The sequence below is a fragment of the Primulina huaijiensis genome, chromosome 13, assembly GCF_012295235.1.
Source record: "Primulina huaijiensis isolate GDHJ02 chromosome 13, ASM1229523v2, whole genome shotgun sequence".
Lineage (NCBI taxonomy): Eukaryota > Viridiplantae > Streptophyta > Magnoliopsida > Lamiales > Gesneriaceae > Primulina > Primulina huaijiensis.
Window position 1 is genome coordinate 9986241 of NC_133318.1, and position 10611 is coordinate 9996851.

Genomic DNA, 10611 nt, shown 5'->3' on the forward strand with positions numbered 1-10611 from the left:
TTTGCGTTCCAAACAGATGGAACCTTGTGTCTGTCGGGAAGAATCGTAGTTCCAGAAGATTCTGAATTAAGAGACGAGATTTTATCTCAAGCCCATAGGAGTAAGTTGAGTATCCACCCTGGAAGTATGAAAATGTATAAGGATTTGAAGACCAGGTTTTGGTGGAAAGGTATGAAGAAAAGTGTTTACCAGTTTGTAGCCAAGTGTTTGGTTTGTCAGCAAGTGAAAACTGAACATCGACGACCAGGAGGATTACTTCAGAATCTTCCTATCCCTGAGTGGAAGTGGGAGCATGTGACAATGGATTTTGTCACCCACTTGCCGTTGTCTTCTAAGAATTGTGATGCCATTTGGGTTATTGTGGACCGACTGACTAAGTCAGCACATTTCATTCCGCATAGTCGGGAATATAGTTTCGATCGCATGGCAAGACTATACATCCAAGAGATTCTTAAATATCATGGTGTACCAACAAGTATAGTCAGTGACAGAGATCCACGTTTTACCTCAAGGTTCTGGAGAAGTTTTCAAAAAGCGTTGGGATCGACATTGAGTTTGAGTACTGCCTATCATCCAGAGACCGATGGTCAGTCTGAGAGGACTATTCAGACACTCGAGGACATGTTGCGTGCTTGTGCTTTGGATTTTGAACCAGCATGGCATGATCATCTGCCGCTTGTGGAGTTTGCATATAACAATAGCTACCACAGCAGCATTGATATGACTCCATTCGAAGCATTATATGGCAGATGTTGTCGTACTCCATTGTTTTGGGACGAAGTAGGAGAACGACAAGTGCAAGGACCTGAATTAGTGCAACAAGCGATTGACGTAGTGGAATTGGTTAAGAAGAGAATTAAAGCTGCACAAGATCGTCAATCGAGTTACGCGAATACCAAGCGTAGACCTCTACAGTTTCAGTCAGGGGAAAAAGTTTTCCTTAAAGTTTCACCATTTCGCAGGGTGATGAGATTTGGACTCAAGGGAAAATTAGCCCCAAGATTCATCGGACCTTTTGAGATCTTGGAATGTGTTGGAAATTTGGCATATCGATTGGCTTTGCCGCCGTATCTGTCCAGCATTCATAATGTCTTTCATGTATCTTTGCTACGACGGTATGTAGCAGATGAATCGCACGTTCTTGGTCCGACAGATGTTCAACTTGAAGAAGACTTGACTTATGTCGAGCAGCCACTTTTAATCCTAGGTAGGAAAGAGAAAAAGCTCAGAAACAAGACCATTCCACTTGTTTTAGTGCAATGGCAACGCCGAGGTACTGCAGAGGCGACATGGGAGTTAGAGAGTCGTATGCGCTCAGAGTATCCGCATTTGTTTTGAGTTGTATCTTTGTAATCATGAGTTGTTTTTTATTCAGTTGTTTTGTACTTCAGTTCTGATTTCGAGGACGAAATCTTTTTAAGGAGGGGAGGATGTAATGACCCGAATTCGTATTTTGAATGAAGTATTAATTAAGAGATAATTAAAGAGTTGTTAATTAAGTATTATTAACGAATTGATAATTTGGGATTAATCTGTTGGATCCACCGAATTTTAAATGGATAACCCGATCTACTTCCGATTACGTTATCTCGAGAAATCCAACCAGACGAATGAGATTCTGACACGTGGCAGATAAGATTGATTCGGATTTCTGAAATAGTCCGGATGCAGCCTATAAATGGAAGCCGAATTCTTTTGTTTCCTACACCGCATCCTTCAGAGAGAGAGTTATAGTCTTTTACCTTAGGTTTTCTAGCCAGTTTCTAGGGCACTTTGGTGTCGGGAAGTTTCGGAGCTAGTGTCGACTCGAGGGGGGGTCGGTGAGCTGAGATCGAGACATCATCAGCGGGCTGACGACGGACGCAGGTATAATCCTAAAGCCTTTAGGAAGAACTTTATAGCATGTTTGGTAATTCAGAATCTGGTTTGATAGTGATTTCATATTGTTGGTATTGTCTAGGTTAAGAGCTTTCTGTCAGATTGTTTTAGTAAGGTACGTGATGTACTGACTGAGATATCCAAGCGTAGTATACACACTTATATGCTGCATATTTATGTGTTGCATTATACATGTTTTACTGCTTTGGCATATTATGCATGACATATCATGTTGAGCCTGATATCTTTTGAGATATACCTCGTTTGTTGGGGCCGCTCAGCCCTATTCTGTATTGTGGACGATGGGGCATCGAGAGCTACAGTGTCCGACGGGACCCGCGGGCTCTGATGACCTGGACATTGTAGGTCCACGTCTTGATGATGAGTGTGGGAGCCAAAACATGCCTAGGGCAGATCAGAGACTACACACTCAGGCGCCTCTAGACTGAGCATGACATTCTTGACTTGATCCTTGATATCCGAGCATATTGCATTTCGCATGCATCATATCAGTTTGTATACTCGTACATTCTCGTATTGGGCGATTGTCGCTCACGTCCTTGTTTTCATCTTGGGCACCCCATTCCACGGGGCAGGTCTTTGGTTGGACGGTTCGGACGACCAGGGCATTGGCTAGAGCAGTTGAGTTTTCGGTGGTGATCCAGTGGAGGTTTTATGTGGTTCATCGTTTTATTGTTTAGAATTATGTTTCGATATGGTTGTATTAATGTTTAAGATTGATGTTGTTTGTTCTGTTTTAATTTGGGTTGTAAGATGATTAAGTATTTGGTTTCCGCTGTTTAATTGTTGTTATTAAGTTTTAATGTTGCATGCTTAGTAGTCTGTTTAGTAGTGGCTCGGGTAAGGGCGCTACAGTGAATTAACTCACTAAAGGTATAACTTCTAACATCCTATGAATGTTTGTTTTATTTAAACCATACGAGTGTCCAAAGAATATTTTGAACGTCAAAATAAAATTTTAAAACTTCTGCTGCGTTTTGGACACGAGAAACCGATGTCCCAACATTCAAAACTCCCTCAAAGCAACAAACTAAATAAACATCCAATCTAAAATCAACACACCCAAATGTGAAACGGAAATGAACCAAATAAATCTTAAAAGTATTTTTCCTTTTTTTTATTTTTCTATTTATTTTTTTAATTCATATATTAAAATTACAGTGTAGCCATTCACTATTTCTTATAATTACATTTTGATACTTATTTAAATATAATTCAAATGAATTATAAAAAATAATGTACAAGCACGTAATACGTGCATCGATAAACTAGTTTTAGCAAAACAAACCGTCGGTTACCCAACGAATTTGTCCTTTAAAAAAAAAAACAAATACGGTCAGTTAAATTTCAAAAACCGAATAAGCCCAAAAAGAGGCTTCCCACTTTCACTCATCAAATTCTAATTTTTTTGACACTCATTATATAATTCTTAAAATCATATGTTCTAGCATTCGTTTAAACCAAACCAAACTATTTAAAACTGAATTGACCAATCTTTTTTGGGTAAACCTAACCGATCGAACTTTGCTACTAAAACCAAATTTAAAAAATTGATTATTTCTGTAGAGCCCAAAAATCAGTACACGTAAATCTCATGCATTCATTTAATTGTTAAATTATTTATTCCAGTTTATACATGTTGAGTCTTTAGACTCACTAGACTTGATCGATGCAGGTGATGATAATTTTGAGGAGACATGGGGTCGGGACCAATGAGCCGGCTTGGACTGCGTAGGAGGCTAAACCCGAGAACCTTCCATATTTTATTTTAAGATTTTAAGCATGACAAATTTTAATACTTTGATTTCATGTCTGGTTTACGATATTCAAACACGTATTTTTCTTTAGAAAAACTTTTATTGTGATCTTTATGTTGCAAATATTTTGGATGAATAGTTTAATGATTCTGTAAATTGAATGTTTGTTTCTTGTTTAAAGAAAATTTTTTATTTTTCCGCAAATTTTAGAATAGTTAAAAGTATGGTACGTTACACTTGGTATTAGAGCGGTGTTCTTGTAAAGGGTTATGCCTACTTCCAGTTGCAAGAAGCTCACGAAGTCACACCTCAAGTCTATAAATTGTAAAGTTTTAAATTCTTTCATGTGTTACGCATTATGTCATGATTTCAGCATGTGCATATTTTTAAGTTCGAGTTACGTGCATCTTATGCTATTATCATTATGTTCATGCATGTGGGTTTACATATTGGGTAAATTATTGGAACAGTATGCCTCTTAGACGTATGGTTAACCGTGAAGCTAGGGATGAGGACAGAGAGGCTCGGAATGAGGAGAGGGTCACTCCTCCTCGTCCACCTCCGGATATGCAGGCTCAGATGCTTGCAGGGATGATGCAGTTCTTTGCGCAGTTTGCGGGGAACCAAATTGCAGCTGACGCAGGGGCAAGGCCCAGATCTGAAGCAGTTTATGAGAGGTTCAAGAGGATGGACCCAAAGGAGTTCTTGGGGACTACCGATCCGATGGTGGCTGAGGGATGGATTAAATCCATCGACGTGATTTTTGACTTTATGGAGCTGCAGAATGCAGACCGCGTTAGATGTGCCACTTTCCTTCTGTCAGGTGACGCCAGACTTTGGTGGGAAAGTGCGTCAGTATCAGTTAACCTACAGACTCTGACTTGGAACGGTTTTAAAGAAGTGTTCTACTCCAAGTACTTCACTGAGGAAGTACGATCCAGGTTGACCATAGAGTTTAAGACGTTGAGTTAAGGAGACAGCAGCGTAGCTGAGTTCGTGAGGAAATTCGAGAAAGGGTGTCACTTCGTACCCCTGATTGCGAATGATGCCCGAGAGAATTTGAGGCATTTTATTGATGGGTTGAGGCCGATCTTGCACCGTGATGTCAGGGTTGTTGGTCCTACGACTTATGCAGTTGCCGTGTCGAGAGCTTTGGCGGCAGAGTAGGACCAGAGAGACATTGAGGTTGATAGGCAGGGCAAGGGGCGCTATCAGGCACCTTGTCTTGAGGAACATTTGTAAGTCATTAAGAAACTTTAGATTAAGTGGATATGAGTACTGAAATTAGGTTATCTAAGACTACTTAGGTTGTGTAAGTTTTAATTTCAAGTTTATGAAATAGGTGTTCATAAGAAAATATTGGGTGAAATAAAAACAAAAGGGAATTAGTTGTATTCAATATAGGTTACAAATGGTCGAATATTAAGATTTTTATCGAGTAAGAAAATCTAAAATCTTTATATGAGGATTCTTGAATTCTATGGGTTATAAGTGAAGTTGATTTATTAGGATTAGTCCATCATTAAAAGTGGGAAACTTATTAAGTTTTATACGGTAGAATGATTTGAGTATTGGGGATACGTCAAAGTGTGACATTCGTTCCAATGAGGAAGGTCCAAGTATCTTAGGCCTCAACTATAATGTAATTGGGAAGGAAATAGTTTAAGCATGTGTTTGATGCTAGGAAGGTTTTATTATTTAAACAGAAGATCGATATTGTATATTTTAGGATTTTATAGATTAATGTTACTCGAAATTTAAGATTACCAACAATTTTATATTTGGGATGTATTTGTAAATAACTAAGTTACGTAAGTTTGGTGTCATAAGGTAAGGATTCGACTCAAGGATTGTAGGTCAATATTATTACGTGGTTAAGATAAGGTTTAACTTTTGAGTGTAATACCAAGGATAGAAGTTGATCAGTAACTTTTGGTGCAAAGATTTCTTAGGTTGAACTGCATAAATGATAATGTATTAGATCGATGAACATTACGGGTATAGTGATACGATAAGTTTGAACCTCCATTTCTAAAAGTGGGAATTGTGAGAAAAGTCAAAATTCTAGGTCATAGTAAAGTAAAACTAAGACAGCCTTCAGGACCAAATACATACATTATGAGTTTTTAGTGATGCCGTTTGGACTGACGAATGCTCTGTTGATATTTATGGACCTCATGAATAGAGTATTCCATCCCTACCAAGATCAGTTCGTCAAAGTGTTCATTGACGACATTCTTATATACTCGAAGAGCCATGAGGAGCACCGTCAACATTTGGGTACAATTTTGTAGGTCTTGCAGAGTCGCAAGTTGTTTGCAAAATTCTGTAAGTGTGAATTTTGGTTGGGGAAGGTAGCGCTTTTGGGTCATGTAATTTCTAGCAGTGGCATTGAGGTGGATCCAGCTAAGGTAGGAGCGGTTAAGGAATGGGTTGAGCCGAATAATGCATCATAGATCCGCAGTTTCCTAGGCCTAGCAGGCTACTACATGAAATTTATTTAGGTATTTTCTTCGATAGCAGTGCCACTCACTTCATTGACTAAGAAGAATACTAAATTTTTTTGGAGTGATGAGTGCGAGAAGAGCTTTGATACCTTGAAGCAAGCTCTTATTTCAGGGCCAGTGTTAACCATGCCAGTAGGACAAGACAATTTTGTACTATACCTCGGTGCTTCTAAGCTCGGTTTAGGCGCAGTTTTGATGCAGCATGGTCGGGTTATAGCTGATACCTCCAGACATTTGAAGGTACATGAGAAGAACTACCCGACTCATGATCTTGAGTTAGCTACCGTTGTCTTTGCGTTGAAGATATGGAGACATTATTTGTACGACGTGAAATGCTAGATATTCACTGATCACAAGAGTCTCAGTGCTTTTTCACGCAGAAAGAATTGAATATGAGACAAAGACGGTGGTTTGAGTTAGTGAAAGACTACAATTTTGAAATTAACTACCATCTGGGAAAGTTAATGTTGTGGCAGATGCCGTGAGCCGAAAGGTTGCAGTCGTAGCACAGTTTTCAGTGCAGAGATCTCTTAAGTCTGAGATTCAGAGATTTGGGTTAGAAGTTTATTCTAAGGGCAGAGCTCCTAAGCTGTCTAATCTGACAGTCCTGTCTTCTTTGCTAGACTGAATCCGTCCAGATCAGTCTTCAGATGAGCAGTTACAGAAATGGAGACTGAAGGAAGAGGCCAAAGGCAGTGTACTCTACACAGTGTCCGATGGTATTGTAAAATATAGAGGAAGAATGTGGGTGCCTAGTGTTGATTCGATCAGAGAGGATATTCTGACAGAGGCACATTCATCTCCGTATTCCATTCATCCAGGAGGTACCAAGATGTACAAGGATTTGCAAATTCTGTATTGGTGGCCGAGTATGAAGAGAGACATCCGTCGGTTTGCGTCTGAATGTCTCACTTGTCAGCAGGTGAAGGCAGAGCATCAGAGTCCAGCAGGGATGCTTAAGCCACTCCCTATCCCCGAGTGGAAATGAGAGAATATCACCATGGATTTCGTTGTTGGATTGCAGAGGTCAGTCAGAGGATCCAATGCTATTTGGGTTATAGTGGATCGACTTACCAGGTCGGCACACTTCTTGCCAGTGAATACGAATTTCTCCATGACGCAGTATGCGGAGCTCTATATCAGGGAGATAGTTAGAAGGCACGGGATCCCAGTTTCTATTGTGTCTGACAGGGACCCGAGGTTTACATCGTCCTTCTATAAGAGTTTGCACGCAGCCATGGGGACGAAGTTGCTATTCAGTACAGCTTTTCACCCGCAGACTGATGGCCAGTCTGAGCGACTGATTCAGATTTTTGAGGATTTATTGCGAGCCTGTATGATCGATTTCCATGGGAATTGGGAATCAAAGATACCTCTAGTAGAGTTTACCTATAACAACAGTTTTCAAGCATCTATAGGTATGGCTCCATACGAAGAATTGTATGGAAGGAAGTGCAGATCGCCGATTCATTGGGATAAAGTCGGTGAAAGAGCTGAACTTGCTCCAGAAATAGTTCATCAGACTGCAAATGTGGTGGTCAAGATCCGAGACAGGATGAAGACCGCCCAGAGTCGCCAAAAGAGTTATGATGACAAGAGGATAAGGGATCTAGAGTTTGCCGTAGGTGATCACATTTTCGTGAAGATAGCACCCATGAAGGGTGTTATGAGATTTGGGAAGAGAGGCAAGCTTAGTCTGAGGTTTATTGGACCGTTCGAGATTCTTGACAGGGTTGGGACACTAGCTTATCGTGTACCCTTAACGCCAAATTTGGCCGGTGTACACAATGTGTTCCACGTCTCGATGCTGAGTAAGTACCTAGCAAATCCTTCGCACGTTTTGAGTTATGAGCTGTTGCAGTTGGCTCCAGATCTGTCAAATGAGGAAAGAACTGTCCAAATCCTAGACATACAGGAGCGGAGACTTCGGAACAAGGTGACCAAGTTGGTCAAAGTCCGGTGGCTAAATTAATCAGTGGAAGAGGTCACTTGGGAGACCGAGATAGATATGAGAAGTCGCTATCCAAAGTTGTTTGGTAAGACTTAATTTCGAGGACGAAATTTATATAAGTGGGGGAGGAAATGTAGAGCCCAAAAATAGTACACGTAAATCTCATGTATTCATTTAATAGTTAAATTATTTATTCCAGTTTATCTATGTTGAGTCTTTAGATTCACTAAACTTGATCGATGTAGGTGATGATGATTTTGAGGAGACGAGGGGTGGGTACCAATGAGTCGGCTTGGACTGCGCAGGAGGCTAAACCCGAGGATCGCCCATGTTTTATTTTAAGATTTTAAGCATGACAAATTTTAATACTTTGATTTCAAGTTTGGTTTACGATATTCAAAAACGTATTTCCTTTAGCAAAACTTTTATTGTGATCTTTATGTTGCAAATATTTTAGATGAATAGTTTAATGATTCTGTAAATTGAATGTTTGTTTCTTGTTTAAAGAAATTTTTTTATTTTTCCTCAAATTTTAAATTAGTTAAAAGTACGGTACATTACAATTTCGGTCGATAATCAAATTAACCAAAATTTTAGATTTTTTAAAAATGAAGATTCAATTGAAACTTTTAATATAAAAATTGAATTAAATTCATTTAAAATTCTTTATTAAAAATAAATTTTTTTAAGTCTAGTCTACTGTCCATAAAATCTTACTAAAACTTGAAATATTTATGCTGTAACAAACTTTATTAGAAAATGTAATATTACAAATAAGAGTGATCGAATTGATCGAAAATCGTTTGTTTTATTGAATGGAGAAATCGCTTTTATATACAGTACAAGAGATGGGTTTATTCTAGAGTGTGTGTGTATTCTAGTACCACGTGTGTTCTCATCCAAATATATATCTAATACGCCCCCTCAAGATGGAGAGTGGATATTATGGACACCCATCTTGGAGAGCAACAAATGAAAACGAGCTGGAAGTAGAGGCTTGGTGAACAAATCTGGCAATTTGTTGCTGGAGGAAACATGCATAAGTTTGAGGCTACCGGCTCAGAGCTTTTCACAAACAAGATGACAATCCAGTTCAATACGTTTCGTAAGCTCATGAAAAACCTGATTGGATGCGATCTGAATGGTACCTTTGCTGTCACAAAACAAGGTAGCTGGTTTTTTGATGCAAATTCCCAAGTCTTGTAGAAGGGAAATAATCCAGATAGCTTCACACGTTGCATTTGCCATGGAACGGTACTCCGCTTCAGCAGAGGAGCGGGAAACTACATGCTGTTTTTTAGCCTTCCATGAAACCATCGAAGATCCAAGAAAAACACAATAGCCACTAGTAGAACGGCGAGTATCCAAGCATGCTGCCCAATCTGCGTCACAGAATAGGTTTAAACGGACTTCAGAACTTGAGCTATAGAACAAACCTTGTCCCAGATTTCCTTTCAAATATTGAAGAACTGAATAAGCTGCTTGCAAATGGGTGGTCCGTGGACTGGACATAAATTGACTCAACTTGGTGAATGAGAAGGACAAATCAGGACAAGTGATTGTGAGATACAACAGCCGTCCAACCAATCTTCGATACACCAAAGGATCAGGGAGAAGATCGCCAGCCTCTTGACTTAATTTCAAGGTAGGATCCATCGGTGTAGAACGTGGTTTGCACCCGAGATAGCCAGCCTCAGACAGTAATTGAAGAGTATAATGTCTTTGACACATGGAAATACCTTGTGGAGATCTAGAAATTTCAATGCCCAGAAATTATTTCAAGGGGCCCAAGTCCTTGAGTGCAAAATGACTGTGCAACAAACACCTGAGAACTTCAGCCTCTTTAGGTTCATTGGTAGCCACCACAATATCATCAACATAAACTAACAATGCAAGAAAAACATTGCCAAGTGTCCGAATAAACAGCGAATGATCAGCCTGTGATTGAGCAAAACCAAGAGTTGGTAGAGTGGGGGAAAATTTAGAGAACCACTGCCTGGACGCCTGCGTGAGCCCATACAGAGACTTATGCAACTTGCAAACAACATTAGAAGGTAAAGTCGCCCCCTGCTTTGTATAATCAAGAGGCAACGACATGTAAACCTCTTCATCTAAATCACCGTGTAAAAAAGGCATTATTTACATCAAGTTGCAGCAATGTCCAATTGTGTATAGCATTAAGAGCTAACAAGACTTTAACAGAGACCATCTTAGCAACCGGTGAGAATGTCTCAAGGTAATCCAACCTTTATTGTTGTGTATAACATTTGGCTATCAAGCGTGCTTTGTATCGATGTAAAGTTCCATCAGCTAAGAACTTGGCTTTCTAAATCCATCGACAACCAACTGGTGTTTTCCCTTGTGGTAAAGAGACCACAGTCCAGGTCCCATTCTTTTCCAGAGCATGCAGCTCTTCAACCATAGCTTGTTGCCACTCAGGAATGAAGGTAGCTTGAGAATAATGATGAGGTTCAAAAACAGAGGAAATGTTATGAAC

The 10611-nt window shown here is 39.7% G+C and overlaps 1 protein-coding gene across 1 annotated transcript in view; it reads left to right on the forward strand.

The window, feature by feature from the left end:
* LOC140991198 (uncharacterized) overlaps positions 1 to 65 on the forward strand; it is a 2889-nt gene extending 2824 nt beyond the window's left edge. The window contains exon 3 of the mRNA XM_073461149.1: positions 17 to 65. Coding sequence (XP_073317250.1) covers positions 17 to 65 — 49 coding nt within the window. The remainder of the gene's footprint in view (positions 1 to 16) is intronic.
* The last annotated feature ends 10546 nt before the right edge of the window (positions 66 to 10611 follow it).